Raw genomic sequence first — 18,235 nt, 5'->3', positions numbered from 1 at the left:
CAGCTTCAGCATAAGTCCTTCCAATGAATATTCAGGACTGATTTCCTTTAGAATAGGTTACTATCTGGCTAATAGTGGTTCCTTACTGAAACATGGATCTAGTGGGGAATTGCGTAATTCCAACTCAATAGGATACCTTGTAATAATTGAATGTTTTCCTCTGCTCTGCTCTCTAGGATCCGGGCTGTTTCTCCACACTTTGATGATATGCACAGTAATACAGCATCCACAATCAATTTTATTATCTCCCAAGTAGCCAGTGGTGACATCAACACAAGCATCCAAGCTCTGACACAGGTAATGGTGGTATTGCCCATGACGGTAATTCCACAGATGACTGTAGAGGCAGTAATAGAGGTGGCTGCACACTGAGTACAGTATTGGGGGAGGCAGGCAGTGTTCAGTGTCACCCTGATGAGAAAAGCGCACGGGACCACTCTCAGACATCACTTGCTGCATAGAGCACGCGGATAGAGCTTGCTCTATCGAAAGTGAAAGTGAAGTCGCTGAGTCGTGTCCAACTCTTTGCGACCCCGTGGACTGTAGCCTATCAGGCTCTTCTGTCCGTGGGATTTTCCAGGCAAGAGTGCTGGAGTGGATTGCCATTGCCTTCTCCAGGGGATCTTCCTGACCTAGGAATCGAACCTGGGTCTCCCGCATTGCAGGCAGACGCTTTACCTTCTGAGCCACCAGGGAAGCTCTATAGGGTAGACCTCTAATAGAGCCTTGCTTTTTACAACTGCATTCTTTCACCTGAGGCTGGAACATAGCAATGGGTAGTAACCAGCTTTCATGGAGCTTTCTTAGATTTTAGTGGACAGAGACAAACACAAACTATCAATAGTAACTACTGTGCAAATAAAACTCAAATGGGGCAATGGGAGAGAGGGAACTAAGTACTAGTTACTTAGATGGGTAGCTGGGCTTCGAGCAGAGGACAGCTAGTACAAAGGCTCTAGAGTGGGAACGACCTTGGTGTGCTCACAAACAGCGCAGGCCGGCGTGCCTGGAGCATAGGTGGGAGAAGGAGAATGGTACAGGGTGAAGCTTGAGGGGTGGAAGAGACCAGGTCATAGAGAGCCTAAAAGCCCTGGGGTGAGTTGTGTGGATTTTCAGTGTTATCGGAAGTCATTAGAGACTTTTGAGCAAAGAGAAACTACGTGTTTTTTAAAAATCGTTCTCTTCTTCCTCTGCTTCCCTTTCCTAATGATCCAGTCATAAAGCCAGGAGGAGGGTAACACAAGGAAGGCACCTACCTTGTAGCTCAGGGTGGGAGTGGAGAGTGGAGAGCCACAGCAGCCCAGTGTGAGGGTCTCTAAGCCCGAATGTTGTGAGGAGGCTGTCATTTGGGAGGGATGACGCAGAGCCAAAGCCAGAAGAAGACATCCATGGGGGGAACTGACATGGCATGGTATTAGGACGCCCCAGGCAGGGTGAAGAGGATATTCCTGTGTGGTGGAGGGGAGCAGGGCAGCGCGTGGGTGGCTCAGAATGGGGACTCAGAGCCCAAACAGTGGAGGTTAGCCTGGGGAAGGGCTTGTGGCAGAGATGGGAGATTGGTTACATATAAAGGGATTGGTCAAATAAATATAATAAGGAAAATGGGGGCCAGAGAAGGGTGATAAAATATGGAAGCCCAAGGAAAGAAAATGAACTCTGCTATTGGACTGGAATTAGATGCGTCAGTGTGAATTCATGGTTTTCGATATACAGATACAGAAATAAATGTCAATGTAAATGTATGTGCCTATGTATATATGTGGTGTATAATAAATGATGTTACAGATAATATGCTTATATAGGTATAGAATACCTATCCAGAATACTTAAGAACTCCTATAATTCATTATAAAAAAACAAAACCCAGTTCAAAAAGTGGCAAAGGACATGAACAGACATTTCTCTAACAAAACTAATACAATTATGTAAAATTTAAAAATAAAATAAAATTAAAAAAAACAGTATACAAATGGCATATAAGCAAGTAAAAAGATGCTCACCATCATTAGTCATCAGGGAACATAGATCAAAACCACAATGAGTTACCACTGCACAGCCATTAGAATTTTGTTTTTTAATGGAAAATAGCAAATGTTTGTCACAATATGGAGAAACTGGAACCTGAGTGTATCGCTGGTGGAAACATAAAATACTATAACCATTGTGGAAAATACTTTAGTGGTTTCTCAAAAAGTTAAATATAGAATTAGAATAAGATCCTCAGATCCCCTTCTAGAAAGCAGAGATTCAAACAAATACTTATGCTCCAAAGTTCATAGCATCGTTATTGACAATAGCCAGGAGGTGGAAACAGTTCAAGTGTCCATCAACAGATGAATGAATAAACAAAATTGGGTGTGTATATATATATACACACCATATATATACATTTCGTTGTGTATGTATATATATACACATTATATAGAAGGAAAGTTATGACCAACCTAGATAGCATATTCAAAAGCAGAGACATTACTTTGCCAACAAAGGTCCATCTAGTCAAGGCTATGGTTTTTCCTGTGGTCATGTATGGATGTGAGAGTTGGACTGTGAAGAAAGCTGAGCACCGAAGAGTTGCTGCTTTTGAACTGTGGTGTTGGAGAAGACTCAAGAGTCCCTTGGACTACAAAGAGATTCAACCAGTCCATCATAAAGGAGATCAGTCCTGGGTGTTCACTGGAAGAACTGATGCTAAAGCTGAAACTCCAGTACTTTGGCCACCTCATGTGAATAGTTGACTCGTTGGAAAAGACCCTGATGCTGGGAGGGATTGAGGGCAAGAGAAGGGGACGACAGAGGATGAGATGGCTGGATGGCATCACCGACTCGATGGACGTGAGTTTGAGTGAACTCCGGGAGTTGGTGATGGACAGGGAGGGAGGCCTGGCATGCTGCAATTCGTGAAGTTGCAGAGTCAGACACAACTGAGCGACTGATCTGATCTGATATATACACTATATATATATAATGTATCAGTTCAGTTCAGTTGCTCACTTGTATCCTACTCTTTGCAACACCATGAATCACAGCACACCAGGCCTCCGTGTCCATCACCATCTCCTGGAGTTCACTCAAACTCACATCCATCGAGTCAGCGATGCCATCCAGCCATCTCATCCTCTGTCGTCCCCTTCTCTGAACAATAAAACCCTAAGTACTTAGGAATGATCAAGCAGCATACATATAAGACATTTATAGAGAAAATGTAAAATTTTGTTGAATGACATTATTTTGTTACATTCCCCAATAAACAAATATACTGTGTTCTCAAGATTCAATATCATGAAGACACCAGCTTCTCCTCAAGTTATATCTGTAAATTCAATGCCATTCCAATCAAAATTTTAACAGTTTTTTTTTTCTTTCTGAAGTTGAGAAGCTGGTTCTAAAATTTATATGGGAAATCAAAGGGCCTAAAAATAGTAAAGACTGTGTTTTAAAATAAAAACACAGTAGAAAGGACTTAGACCACTGGTATTAGCAGTGATGACAGAGCCACTGCAATTAAGTCAGCATAGCACTGGCCCAAGGAAAAGCAGACAGACCATCAGGATGGAGCAGAGAGCCCAGAGACAGACTCACATCTAAAGGAAACTTAAAGCACAGGAGTCATTAACATCTCTTAACAAATGCAAAAAGTAGAAGATATACTGACCAAATTCTTTGCTGATAACCCAACAAAATTTTTAATAAATAATATTAATACCACAAAAGATACTGGCTATTCGAAGAGTATGAAACACCCTAAATCAACATTTTGATTCTACTTGTTTGACTTAGTATGAATAGAATGCTAGATTTCTTATTTATCAGATCAGACAGATCAGTCGCTCAGTCATGTCCGACTCTTTGCAACCCCATGAATTGCAGCACGCCAGGCCTCCCTGTCCATCACCAATTCCCGGAGTTCACTGAGACTCACGTCCATCGAGTCAGTGATGCCATCCAGCCATCTCATCCTCTGTCGTCCCCTTCTCCTCCTGCCCCCAATCCCTCCCAGCATCAGGGTCTTTTCCAGTGAGTCAACTCTTCACATGAGGTGGCCAGAGTACTGGAGTTTCAGCTTTAGCATCAGTCCTTCCAAAGAAATCCCAGGGCTGATCTTCAGAATGGACTGGTTGGATCTCCTTGTAGTCCAAGGGACTCTCAAGAGTCTTCTCCAACACCACAGTTCAAAAGCATCAATTCTGCGGCGCTCAGCTTTCTTCACAGTCCAACTCTCACATCCATACATGACCACAGGAAAAACCATAGCCTTGACTAGACGAACCTTTGTTGGCAAAGTAATGTCTCTGCTTTTGAATATGCTATCTAGGTTGGTCATAACTTTCCTTCCGAGGAGTAAGCGTCTTTTAATTTCATGGCTGCAGTCACCATCTGTAGTGATTTTGGAGCCCAGAAAAATAAAGTCTGACACTGTTTCTACTGTTTGCCCATCTATTTCCCATGAAGTGGTGGGACTGGATGCCATGATCTTCGTTTTCTGAATGTTGAGCTTTAAGCCAACTTTTTCACTCTCCACTTTCACTTTCATCAAGAGGCTTTTGAGTTCCTCTTCACTTTCTGCCATAAGGGTGGTGTCATCTGCATATCTGAGGTTATTGATATTTCTCCCGGCAATCTTGACTCCAGCTTGTGTTTCTTCCAGTCCAGCGTTTCTCATAATGTACTCTGCGTATAAGTTAAATAAGCAGGGTGACAATATACAGCCTTGATGTACTCCTTTTCCTATTTGGAACCAGTCTGTTGTTCCATGTCCAGTTCTAACTGTTGCTTCCTGACCTGCATACAGATTTCTTAAGAGGCAGATCAGGTGGTCTGGTATTTCCATCTCTTGAAGAATTTTCCACAGTTTATTGTGATCCACACAGTCAAAGGCTTTGAGCTTTGTACAGGAGATGGGGATCAAGACCATTCCCATAGAAAAGAAATGCAAAAAAGCAAAATGGCTGTCTGGGGAGGCCTTACAAATAGCTGTGAAAAGGAGAGAAGCGAAAAGCAAAGGAGAAAAGGAAAGATATAAACATCTGAATGCAGAGTTCCAAAGAATAGCAAGAAGAGATAAGAAAGCCTTCAGCGATCAATGCAAAGAAATAGAGGAAAACAACAGAATGGGAAAGACTAGGGATCTCTTGAAGAAAATCAGAGATACCAAAGGAACATTTCTTATTTATAGTCACTGGAAATTGTTCCATATATTTTGGCATCTAATATATGGATAAAAAACTAGCAAGTTTATTATCTTAGTGACTAAGGCTTAAAACTTTGAGGCTTAAAACTTCTAATCCAGTTCTGAGACTATAAAGAAATACTATGTTGTAAAAAAAAAAGTTAGCGTGTGAGATAGCGCGATTGAAGTGCAGGTTGTGCTCAGGTCCCACAGCGTCTACGCAGTGCCCGCGGTGTGTCTTCATACCTCATTCGAGGTTCCGCAGTGTATTTAGTTGCATTGAGCAGCTTCAGCCGCATGTGACAGACTCTGGTAAATTCTCTTATCGTCTTTATTCTTTTACAAATATTTTCTAATTTTCCTTGTTATGGCTTGTTAGGTATACCCATCATTTAAAAGCGGACATTTAATTTCCAAATACATGGAGTTTTTTTAAGTGTCTTTAATGTTAATTTCTCATTTTTATATTAATTTCTAATATACTCATTCGTAAACACTTTCTTCTCTGCAGTCACGCCTCTGTTTTTTCAGTCTTCTAACTTTATTGAGGCTTTCCATGGCTGAGTCAAAGCTCTCCCTTGGTAAATGTCACACTGCACTTGAAAATATGTGGGCTATTAATATCTTTTGATATTGATTTCTAACATAACTCCACACTGATAAGAGAACAGATTATGATTTCAACACCTTTAGACCTTGAAACTTTCACCTTATTTTATGTCCCTGGATATGGTCCAGTGTCTCCTAGTTTATTGTCTATGGGAACTTTAAATTGAAAGTCTATCCTGTTGTATGAAAATTGTATGAATCTTAATTATATTGAATTGGTTCATACTGTTTTTCAGGTCTGCTGTATCCTTCTGCTTTTTCTGTATATTTGTTCTACTAACTTTTGAGAGTTTGATATTGAAACTCCAACTAAAAATCTTATCTACTTAAATAATTGTAATATTTGGGGCACTATGTGTAACTTTGTTCTGTATTTTCCAAGTCTTATGTAAATGTCTTATCATACTTTCATAGTTTAAAAAATAAAAAAGTGGGAAAAAAATCGAAACTCTTAACACTTTCCTGCATTGGAGAAGGAAATGGCAAGCCACTCCAGTGTTCTTGCCTGGAGAATCCCAGGGATGGGGGAGCCTAGTGGGCTGCCGTCTATGGGGTCGCACAGAGTCGGACACGACTGAAGCAACTTAGCAGCAGCAGCAGCAACAGTGAAGGAAACAATTCCCCTCTACAACTATACTGAAGCTACTGAACTCAGAAAAATATATTGCCTGAAGTGCATTTATTAGTGAAGAAAAGCTAAAATAAAGTAACTTAGTACTTATACTTAGAAATTAGAAAAATAAAAAAATAAAAAATTTGCGAGTAAGTAATATAGCTAAAATTCATGAAATTCTAAAAGCTAGTTCTCATTAAAAAAAAAAAAGTTTGAGATTAAAATTCTCTTATTAGCCTGATTGGAGAGCAAAACTATAAGTACTGGGGTGAAAAAGGAACTAACCATAGATGTGGAAGAGAGTCTTCTAAAAAATAAGATAACACACATGTAACCCTGAAGCGAACTAAGCATTCATGCAACTCTGTGGAAACTTGTTTCAACTGATCCCCCTCTCAAATTTTTTGAAATAACCAAGGAATTTGGGGAAACCATTGAAAAATAAGGAAGGAAACCCAGAACCTAAAATGAAAAGACAAATTTGATCATATAAAAATTTTAAGATTTTAATTTGGAGAAATTTACTGTATACTGTCAATAAACAAGTGTTATATTGTGGGATATATTTGCATATGACCAATAAAGGACCAGTAACTACAGGAAACAGAACTCTTACTAACTTACCTTGAGAAAAAGAGAACCTATAAAAAAATAAGTAGATCAAGGATAAGAATAGGCGCCCTGGTGTGGCGCCTGGTGTGGGGAGGGAGGAGGGAGGAGGGTTCAGGTAGGGGAACACATGTATACCTGTGGCGGATTCATTTTGATATTTGGCAAAACTAATACAATTATGTAAAGTTTAAAAATAAAATAAAATTTAAAATAAATAAATAAATAAAATTTATATTAAAAAAAAAAAAAAGAAGAGGCAAGTCACAGATGATATCCAAATGGCCAATAAACACATGTGAAAAGATGTCCAGCACCTCCCCACCACAGAAATGCACATTAAAATAGTAAGATCATCACATTCAAACTTTGAGCGTGACAAAAGGTAAAATGAGTAATAATACTTCCAGCTGATAGAGACACTGAAAAAACAGTCCTCTTACACATTACATGTAGAAATGTCAATTACCTGTTAGTGCATTTTTAAAGAAAACAGTACTGATATCTATTATAATTTTAAATGTTTTATCCTTCAACCTAAAAGTTAAACTCTTGGCACAAAGAGTTTTTATTCTTTTTTTTTTTTTAGAAATTAAAAGACAAGTACCTTGGGATATATATATACACACAAAGATGTTTATTGTAAAATTGTAGTGAACAAGATATCCAAACTAGTTGATTGGTCAGGGAATGATTAGGTTTTGGTGTGTCTATATGTGGACTATTATACAGCCTTTAAGAGTAGAATTGTTGACTTTAAGGATTTTTGTAATTTTCTGTTAGGAAAGATAGATGCAGAGAACTGTGTATACTATAAATATTCTTATGGAATAAACAGTGCCCTAAACCTTGACCCTGTGTATGTGTGCATGCGTGGTTATATGTGATTCTGTGAGCATGAAAGTATATCAGGCTGTTGATGTTAATTACCTTGGAAAAAGAGTAAGCCCCCCCAATGTGTATATATATATATTTTTTTTTTTTAATTATTTTGTCCACGTTGAAACAGTGTTATTAAACTGTTCCAATGATATAAAATTGTATGTGCTTATGGGTATACATGCATAAAGAAATTAAAGAAGGACCACCAGCTTCTCAACACAAGATGGCACCATTCACGTTGCACTTTGTATAGATGGTGCCCCTGGAGTTGTGCAGTGTAGCATCCTTGCAGGAAAGAGTGGGCATGAATATTGTGATTGTCAGTAATGATTGTCTCAGGGTGAAATTTATGTAATCATAAAAATAAGATCTTTTTACAGTAGTGAATAGGAAGTATGTGTTTTTCCCATAGTAAAATTTTACTATTAGTAACAACCGGTCTACTGAACCAAAAAGAACCTGGACCAAGATGTGGAAAACTTGAGTATTGAATTTGAACTAAGTAGCCTGATTTTACTGAGCCTCATTTTCTCATCTGGTAAATGAAGGTCTTACATCCAGCCCTGTCTGTTTCTACCTCTCAGAGCTGTTGGAATAATCAAATGACATAATGGGTATAAAAACACTCTCTTTAATAAATTAGCATTTAAACACAAGGATTATTATCTCCTAAACTAGATGGCAAGCCTCTTAGAATAATAACTCACACCATAGTATCTTGCTCTGTAAATATTTATTGAATGAGTCCTTAAGGACTAGTTATTTGTATGATAAGTAATTGAGTTTTTTCCAGCTAAGATATTAGAAGTGCTTTGCTAATAAATATTACAGAGACTTGTAGTGTCTTCCTGCTACCTAGAAGTATGAAGCTTGGAAAATACATCTTGGATTTTTGTTATCAGATCGATGAGGTCCTGAGACAGGAAGACAAAGCTGAAGCCATGTCTGGCCATATTGATCAGTTCCTCATAGCTACGTTCATGCAGCTGAGACTCATCTACAACACGCACATGGCAGATGAGAAGCTGGAGAAGGATGAAATCATCAAGTTGTATAGCTGTATCATTGGCAACATGATTTCGGTAAGGCTACCTCTGCAGAGCCTGAGTTTCCCTTCAGTCTCTCATCCCACCCAGGTTCTCAAGCCTGAGTCGGTTCTGATGTTCCAGTGAAACATGGGAAACAGGTCATTTGTGGGACTTTTCCGTGTAAGCTATTGGCTACTGCACTGGACGCTGGACAGTGTTCCCCTCACCTTATTGTGAGGAGACTTACAGACTACCTGGAATTCTGCTTTCTGCCAGTTTCTTCATTGGTTATGGTTGGGCCCTAGCTGGCTTTTCACAGAAACTGATTGTCAGTAATGACTGTCTCAGGGTGTAATTTACATAATCATAAAAATAAGATCTTTTTACAGTAATGAATAGGAAGTATGTGTTCACATTAAAAATACTTTTCATAACAGGAATGAAGCACACCAATTAATTTTCGCTATTACTGGAGGTTTGGGAGAGTAGTGATCTTTATTTTTCACCTAGTACTGTGAATTTTTATAAATACAGTGTAATCGTTTATTAGACTGTGACGCCCAGGTTTCTCTTCCTCACTGTGTACGTTGAGTTTCACACCTCTCTAACAGAATTCTCATCGGATAGCTGTTTCAGATAGAAAGCCTCGCCCGGGAGGCCTCCACTGGAGTTTTGAAAGACCTGATGCATGGCCTCATCACCTTAATGCTGGATTCTCGAATTGAAGATCTGGAGGAAGGGCAGCAGGTGGTCCGCTCTGTGAACCTCTTGGTGGTGAAAGTTCTGGAGAAGTCAGACCAGACCAACATCCTGAGGTATATTTGTACTATGAGCATTAGAGTCTGGAACAGCCTCTCTTTTGTCTACGCATAGAAACCAAAAGGTACTAGAGCAGTTGTAAGTTTAGGTTTGTCTGATAAATTACTACTCTTCTCTTCCTCAAGAACCAGAGTTATTCCAACCTGAGACAGCAGTTATAGTAACAGCTCAGTAAGCCAGCCAATGTTATGAGTTTTCTAGAACAGGACCGTGGAATTTGTCAGTCACCTCCTCTTTGGTATACATTTCATTGCATGTACATTCCTTTCTTACCAGTGACAATGAGAAATAGCTTCAAGCTTTACCATTTACCAAGTGGTAACTTACAAAGCTTCGATGATGTTTATTTCTTAATGACTGAGTAATCAAGGACAGTTCCTGATGCATGAGCTCTTCATTTCTCAGATGGATAGAGACTGCTTACACTTGGCCTTTCAATTACTGATTTTAATTGGAATGCAGGCTTGAAACATTAATGCTATTGTGTTGGGTTTGTTTTCTAGTGCCCTTCTTGTTTTGCTCCAAGACAGTCTCCTAGCAACAGCCAGTTCTCCCAAGTTCTCAGAGCTTGTTATGAAGGTGAAGTTGACATAATTTGGTATCTTTTCTTTTAAAGTGTAGGGAAAGAGGATTGAAAGTAAGTCAGCCAGGCACGCCTGAATAATACAGTTGTTGTCCATTTTTCCTTTCCTGCTATACCCCCAGTTCAGGCCTAAAAAAATTCGTGGTCTCAAACAGTGAAAAGATAGAACTATTTTGTGAATGTCTCCAGTTTTCCTAGAATGTAAAGGCAAGAAGTTTGATGAGACAAACTTCATTTCTCATGGGGGGAAAAATATGTATAGATTTATAATGTTTTGGTCTCTTTTTGAAAAGCTGCAGATGAACATATCTGTAACATTATAATACTGTTACTGCACTGTCATAGTGTAAAATATTTTTGTTTCCTCAGAGTAGATTTGATTAGGTGATATGAACTACTCTCAGGAACCAAACATACCCAGGACAGAATTTCCACATTTCCTTATCGTTCAAGGTCCCCTCTCTAGGGTGTGGGCAAGAGGAATGAAGTGGTCAGGTAGACGACCTGTCTGACCTTAGCCAGGGACACGGTTGAGGTAAATGACAGTGCCCAGTTAGCAGCCGCACTCGGCAGTTCGTGAGGTGCCACTTGCACGTCCCTGACCGTCCTTTGGAGGTGGCCCCAGAGCTTAGGGAAGCATGGTGACAGGCTATCCTCGTTCTTCAGCGACTCCATCTGACTTTCGTTTGCTTTTTAAATAGTGTCTCTGGAGGATGGTTCGACTACTGCCTGACACCATCAACAGCATTAATCTGGACAGAATTCTTCTGGATATACACATTTTCATGAAGGTCTTCCCCAAAGAAAAACTCAAGCAATGCAAAAGTGAATTTCCCATAAGGACCCTAAAAACGCTGCTGCACACTCTATGCAAACTGAAAGGGCCCAAGGTGAGTGAGAGCAGCAACCATCCCATGGTAGCTTGGGAGAACGGCACCGCTGCCATTCACCGTACACGTTTCTCCCTCAGATCCTGGACCACCTGACTATGATTGACAACAAGAACGAGTCAGAGTTGGAGGCCCACCTCTGCCGGATGATGAAGCACAGTATGGACCAGACCGGGAGCAAGTCTGATAAGGAAACAGAAAAGGGAGCATCTCGAATTGTGAGTGTCCTGACTTAAAAGACTGAGAGAAGTGATCTTGCCGAAGGGATAGGCCACTGGAGCCTGTCTTTCTTAGGGCCTATGGTGAAGGCTCAGGGATTAGTCTAGTCACCTTGAAGTTCTCAAATACCAACTCTCACCTGTGCTTTTTGTCCCTAAGAAAAGTTTCTGTGTCCGTGCCTAAGGCATCGATCGGTGCCCAGATAGATTTAGGGAGGGACTTTCCTCCCTAAGTTTAGCTGAAGACCTGAGACTGTTACTGTTTCTGCTGCAGCCTCCGCAGCTCTGCTTCTGTTATCTGCAGGAACATACCAGGAAGGGCTGAAGTCTGAGAGAAGATATTCAGTTCTTTTCCAACCACTGGTTCCTAACTAATAACTCAGATCTAACCAATGGTTCCTTCCTCGTGTCTTTAGGATGAAAAATCATCAAAGGCCAAAGTGAACGATTTCTTAGCTGAGATTTTTAAGAAGATTGGCTCTAAAGAGAATACTAAAGAGGTGAGAGGGAAAAGGTTGACCCAAATGGGGATCTGCTTTATGGAAAAGAGTCACTAACATCTGTCTCCACCTCCTTTTCAGGGCCTAGCAGAGTTATATGAATACAAGAAGAAATATTCAGATGCTGACATTGAACCATTTCTGAAAAACTCCTCACAGTTCTTCCAGAGCTATGTTGAGAGAGGCCTTCGGGTGATTGAGATGGAGAGGGAGGGCAAAGGCCGCCTTCCCACCTCGGCAGGTACAGCTCCCCCCGGCGCCTCCGGGACAGGCTCAGAGTCGCTCCCCGCCTCACCACCAGGCTGCCGCTGGGTCTGCGTTTCTGTCCCCGCCTCTCAGGCGTAACGGCCGCAGTGAGGCAGAGGCCAGCCCTCACTCAGCCTCAATCCGTGTCAGGGTCCGGCACCGGCCGCGCGCGGTCCCTGGAAACAGCCTCTGCGCTGGGCCGGGGCCTCTGCGCTCTCTCGGTCCCCGCCTTCCTCCCTGCTGCCCCCCGGGGCTCTCCGGCCGATTCTTCCTCTCAGAGCTCTTAATGTTGGTGTCGCCCTGGGTTCTTAGTCTCACCCCCATAACTAATCCATCTTCTCTCATCACTTTAAATACAGTTTCTATGCCAGCAAAGCCCAATTTTCTCTGTTGTCCAGCTCAGACCTCCTCCCTGCTCCCAGCTGACAGCTCATGCCTGACATCAGACACCAAGTTCCTGGTAGTCCCCAAAACCTGCTCCAGTTGCGTTCCTCTTCGTCTCACTGGATGGCAACTTTGTCCTTCTGGTTTGCTTAACCCCCAACTTTTACATTTTCTCTTCCGCTCTGTCAGGGAATCCTTTGAGGGACTTGTCGCGTGGTCCAGTGGTTAAGACTCCGAACTTCAGTGCAGGGGGCGCAGGTTCAGTCCCTGGCTGGGGAGCTAAGGTCCCGCTTGCCACATGGTGTGGCCAAAAAACAGAGAGAAATGCCTGCTTCTCTTACGTGGATTATAGCGCTCTGTCCCATCTCCCTGTAGTCACTTCCACACACAACATCAAAACAACGCTCCTCAAACGTTTTCCAAAGGCCCTCCCTTTCATTCAGCGGAGCAGAAAGCCTTACACGAAAGGTCTGACATGATGTGGCCTCCTGATTCCTCTAGAACTGTCTCCCTCCTGCTACCCTCTCTGATTTCTGTGCCGCTGCAGCTTCACCAGCCCCTCGCCGTTCCTGGGACGCACCAGGCACACACCTTCTTAAGGCCTCTGCACTGGCTGCCTTGTTCAGATTGCTCTTCTCCACGACAGTCTTGTTTCCTCCTCCTCATCTGTGTCACTCCGTGAGGCCTGATTACAGCTTGCGACCTACTGGACCTCACTCCTCCTAGTACTTTACCTGCCATGACACACACCATGAGACATCATGTTCGTTAGATTGATTGATTGATGTTTGTTTCTGCTAAGATTTAAAATTCACAAGGGTAAAGATTTTTATCCGTTTTGTTGCCTGGCACATAGTAGGCACTCAGTAGGTATTTTGTTGACTATATATGAGCAAGTGCCTGTCCTGATGGTAAGCTGGAATATTACTGTCCGCACAGTGAAAAAAGCCTGTATTGGAGAATTACAGCTCAAGGATCTAGAGACAAAAGGAAGACTTCGGAGGTATCAGTGGCAAAAAATAGCCCAGAGCCTTAACCCAAAACAAGGTCCGGCTGCTGCAGCCCTCACCAGGCAGAGCCCTCACAGCGCTCCCGCGTTTAGTTCTTGGCAAGTGCAGTGGCCTCGGCTACTCTAGCCCCAGGCTCTGTGCCTGTGCAGCTGTCCTCTGCGCGTCTCAGGCTCTCTCACCGCGAGCCTTTCTAGGCTGCAGTGTCACTTGTATCTTCTTGTTGTTTTGTTGTTGTTACTGGGTTTTTTTTTTATTTGTTTTTGTTTTCCCCATAGTTGGTCTTGTCTTTAAATCCCGTAACTTAACGCCTCTCCACGACCCAGAGTCCCTTCTGGAAGCGCAGTGAGCGGTGTCAGGGGCTGCACGCGGGCGTCCCTGGTTGAGGTCATCGGGACGGGGCCTCCGTCTCATGTCCAGAGTCCTTTCTGGGAAAGCTCGATGTTTGCAGCGCAGGCATGTGACCCCACCGGTAACTGAATGCCTGAAAGTGCTCAGGCTTCCCGCATCACTGCGTTGTTCTCCACTCTTCACCCTCAGAGTATTCTCATCTGTACCTGAAAGGATCCCTGTTTCTCAGGAGTAGCCTGCTTTACTTTGTTCTGTTTGCCATAGAGGCTTTTCTTCCCAGTTCTCTTGGCTTATGTGATGCCTTTTCATTGATATCAAATTGGATATTTTAAATGCTTGCATTTTGTGGTTCTGCTCAGAAATTTAGAACTGTGATAGATTTTGTTTTGGTTTGATTTGGTTCTGGTTGTTCCCACTCCTCCCAGAATATTGGTCTCAGTGCTCCAGCTCCTCCTCCTCCTCTTTGAACACCTCAGTTTCCTCCTCTTCCTCCTGAGCTCCTTGCTGTCCTCCCTGGTTGGAATAAGAGCGTTCCCCTGTGTATCACCTGGTCGAAATCAGTCTGATTCTTGAGAGTATTTAAAGTCCTTCAGGTTCTTTACTTGGGCACTTAGCATTTACTCAGGAGTAGCTCAGGCTCTTTGGATTGCCCAGTTCAGCAGAGGTGACAAGGATAAACCTCTGCACAGCTCAGGAGGCAGAAGGATGGCCAGCTCAACACTCAGCACCCTTCTGGGGCTCCCCTGGTGGCCCAGGGGTTAAGGCTCCTCACTTCCATTGCAGGGAGTGTGGGTTCAACCCCTGTTCAGGGAACTAGATCCCACATGCCACAGGATGAGGCCAAAAAAAAAATTCAATGCTTTTCTCTTAACAGTTTTGGAAGTTCTCATTAAGTATATCTTATGTATTTCAGAATACCTTTTATCACCAACTCCAGGTAGTCATCAGGTAGAGTGGTGCTATTCAAGGCCCAAAGTGTTCCCTTCGGTGGGAGATTTAACAAGGGCAGTCGGGGCAGGGGGTATATATCTGAATACTCGCACGTTTTCCCCTTAGGCATCTCCCCTCAGATGGAGGTCACGTGCGTGCCCACCGCCACAAGCACAGTGTCCTCCTTAGGCAACACAAACGGAGAAGAGGTGGGGCCGTCCGTCTACCTGGAGAGGCTGAAAATCCTCCGGCAGCGATGCGGTCTGGACAATACAAAGGTACTGCTCGTCCCCTGTGGGGCGGGGAGGGTGGTGACCAGCAGAGCAGGCCAGGCTGGCCAGAGAGGCCGCGACCCAGCCTCGGAGTGTATTGCTCCAGAGCCGCCTCCCGACCCGCTTGACAGCATGTCTCCCTCTCTCGACAGCAGGATGACCGACCTCCGTTGACCTCTTTGCTCTCCAAACCAGCAGTTCCCACCGTGGCCTCCTCCACAGACATGCTGCACAGCAAACTCTCTCAGCTCCGCGAGTCGCGGGAGCAGCACCAGCACTCAGACCTGGACTCCAACCAGACCCGCTCTTCAGGAGCCACGACCACCTCCTCCTCCACAGCTAACATTGACGACTTGAAAAAGAGACTGGAGAGAATAAAGAGCAGTCGCAAATGAACCGCCCCGCTCCCCTGGCGCCCTGCAGCTTTAGTTGACTAAACTAGGAGTCCTCATAGTTCCGGCGGCCTCGGCAGGCCTAGTGTGCGCAGGCCGGTTGTGTGTATCATGCTGTGGACCTGGGGGAGGAGCCGTTGGGCACAATCTTTGGCACATCGTCCGCTTCTCTCCGCCAGCATCCTGCCTCTCTAGAAGGCTGTCCGTGTCTTAGTTTAGTGTACAGACCTGTAAACAGCGGGCCTCCTCTCAGCTCAGACTAGTTTCCATATCCTTTTTCTTTTTAATTGCTCATTTGTAAAGTTGTCCTAATCTTTCCTAGCTTTTAACTATTAGAAACTCTTGACTAGTTTTCCTTTGAGTTTGTGAGCTCTTCTCCTTGTAGCCCTGAAGGGTCACTGTATTCTGTATGAATGCATGGCATGAAACAACTAATTTAAGAGTCTTTTATAAATAAAGTTTGCATTAACTATAACTGTGTTCCAAGATGCTCCGTGTCAGGGAGTGTTGGGCAGCTGTCCATTGCCTGTTCTTGAGACCTGCTGGGTGCTCAGCCAGTTGGAGAAAGGATCATCATTGCTCCTTACAGGGCTCTGCGTTTTCTTGGCCCACAGGCTTGATGCTTTCTTTCACTCCTTTGGAATAAGAGGAACTCAACTCTCCTGCTTTCCACATGCAGCTCCTAGGGGAGCAAAGAAATCTTTCTTCCCTGCTTTGAGATTTTCGGTCACGACGCCCATCCCATCATCACCATGGTTCCAAGGAGCTCTTAGGTCTCCTACCACCTTGCTGCCCGGGCGCATGTGACCTTGTGCCCACGGACCAGCTGGGCCCCAGCGGCTGTCACAGCACAACTAGACTGGGGGTCACCCTACTAACGGAATACGGAGAGCACAGGGGCTTCCTGCCCGGTCAGCGGAGTCTCTGAATCTAGACTAACAGTTGCTTCACACTCGGTCTCAGTAAAGCCTAGAAATAGAGCCTCCCTGGTGGTCCACTGGCTAAGACTCCGCAGTTCCAAGGTGTCCAGGTTCTATCCCTGGTCAGGGAACTAGATCCCACATGCCTCAACTGAAAATGCAACTAGCCACAACTAAGATCTGATAAGGTCAAATAAATCATGTTTAAAAAATAAAAAAGAAATAAACAGAATTCACCTCTGCAGTACATTCCACAAAGCCCCCTTCCACAGTCAGAAAACATTTAAGTCAAAAGAACTTTTCTACACACCTCTTAAGTGGTGTTCAAGAAATGAAAGGGTGATGGGAAATGAATCCTCTACTGATTCTAGTCATGATTTTCGGATGGTCCACCTGCTGCCTGAAATAAAATTAAATTTGCCTCTCTCTTCTAATGGGAACATAGAAGTAAGCCTTTCACTGAAAGGAAGACAGAAGGAATGTATTTAGAAGAATGGCTGTGCTTGGATCTTGAATTAGCAAAGTGGCCATCAGTCTTGTGAGAAGGTACGCCCTTGTTGAAAAAGCAGATTTGGGGTATTACAACTAACAATGCCTTCCCCCTGCTCTGGGCTGCCAAGATCCTACATGCTCACTGAGTTTTCCAGTTTTTACCCTACTTTCTGGTCAACGAGAACCTAAGAATGAGGAACTCAGTCCTAATTCTTCCTTGATGTATTTTTTAAAAATGAGAATGGGAAAAAAGGAGAGGAAGGGGAGAGGTGGATAAAGACACCTACCTTAGGTCCCCTCCAGCCTTAAACCGTGAAATCTAAAGATCTTAGCTCCTAGGCCCAGAAGGTGACCGCCCATGCTCCACCCACCTCTGAGCCCGGGGTTGAGAATCCCGCGTCCTAGAGGTGGTCACCGAGAGATCAGCGTCTCACACCGGAGGCAACTCCCTGGCACACACATCGTAGGCTGCAGTGCCCGCTTCCCTGAGTCAAACACACCCAACAGGAAGAGCAATAGGCCGAGGTCAGCTAGAAACTAGAGCTACGCAGAAGGGCAACGACGTGTCAGAGCTACGTGCCGTCCCGTACACTGCCCTCCGAGCACGGCACACAGGCACGTGCTGTGAAGACACCTTCAAGGTTCCACGGCTCCTAAGACTCCAAACCCTGTAAGAATCCACTTCCACAACGTGTTCCCATTTTTTAGGAAAACAAATTACTCCAGTCTGATAACCACGGTGGGAGTGGAAATTCCAGGCAGCAACAACCCCAGCACCTGGCTTTTTCAGGGCCCAGAGAAGGAAGTGGCTGAGGAACTTTCACCACACCAGGCAGCAGGGAGAACAAGAGCAGTGGTGACTCGTGGAGAGCTGACCAGGTGCCAGACGCTCTGCTAAGTACACAATGCCAATGGTCTCCTTTAATTCTCAAAACCTTATTAACGTCATCATATAGATCTTATACATAAGGGAACCGAGGCTCCGGGAAGTCAAGCGACTTAACCGTGGTTATCCCCCCACCCTTTTTTTTTCCCCTCTGCGCTTAGTGGCGGCTTGCAGAATCCTAGTTTCCTGACCAGGGATCAAACCTGGGCCCCAGCATTAGAAGCACAGAGTCCTAACCACAGGACCACCAGGGAATTCCCATGATTATCCTTTTTAAGGCTGACGCCAAAATATGGACTTCCCAGGTAGCTCAGATGGTAAAAAAAATCTGCCTGCAATGCAGGGCACCTGGGTTTGATCCCTAGGTTGAGAAGATCCCCCGGAGAAGGGAATGGCTACCCACTACAGTATTCTTGCCTAGAGAATTCCACGGA

The 18,235-nt window shown here is 43.8% G+C and overlaps 1 protein-coding gene across 4 annotated transcripts in view; it reads left to right on the top strand.

The window, feature by feature from the left end:
* Nucleotides 1-15,978, top strand: part of CKAP5 (cytoskeleton associated protein 5) — a 105,171-nt gene extending 89,193 nt beyond the window's left edge. For 3 of the 4 annotated variants that reach the window (XM_019975165.2, XM_070767642.1, XM_019975166.2), the window contains exons 35-44: nucleotides 177-297; nucleotides 8,786-8,965; nucleotides 9,539-9,726; nucleotides 10,234-10,309; nucleotides 11,015-11,203; nucleotides 11,284-11,421; nucleotides 11,838-11,921; nucleotides 12,003-12,162; nucleotides 14,966-15,117; nucleotides 15,264-15,978. In XM_019975165.2, coding sequence (XP_019830724.2) covers nucleotides 177-297; nucleotides 8,786-8,965; nucleotides 9,539-9,726; nucleotides 10,234-10,309; nucleotides 11,015-11,203; nucleotides 11,284-11,421; nucleotides 11,838-11,921; nucleotides 12,003-12,162; nucleotides 14,966-15,117; nucleotides 15,264-15,506 — 1,531 coding nt within the window. In that variant the 3' untranslated portion in view covers nucleotides 15,507-15,978. The remainder of the gene's footprint in view (nucleotides 1-176; nucleotides 298-8,785; nucleotides 8,966-9,538; nucleotides 9,727-10,233; nucleotides 10,310-11,014; nucleotides 11,204-11,283; nucleotides 11,422-11,837; nucleotides 11,922-12,002; nucleotides 12,163-14,965; nucleotides 15,118-15,263) is intronic. The other variant, XM_019975167.2, reaches the window with a different exon arrangement.
* The last annotated feature ends 2,257 nt before the right edge of the window (nucleotides 15,979-18,235 follow it).

Source organism: Bos indicus, chromosome 15 (genome assembly GCF_029378745.1).
Source record: "Bos indicus isolate NIAB-ARS_2022 breed Sahiwal x Tharparkar chromosome 15, NIAB-ARS_B.indTharparkar_mat_pri_1.0, whole genome shotgun sequence".
Lineage (NCBI taxonomy): Eukaryota > Metazoa > Chordata > Mammalia > Artiodactyla > Bovidae > Bos > Bos indicus.
The sequence above is the reverse complement of the archived record's forward strand: the minus strand, read 5'-3'. Positions and strand labels throughout refer to the sequence as shown.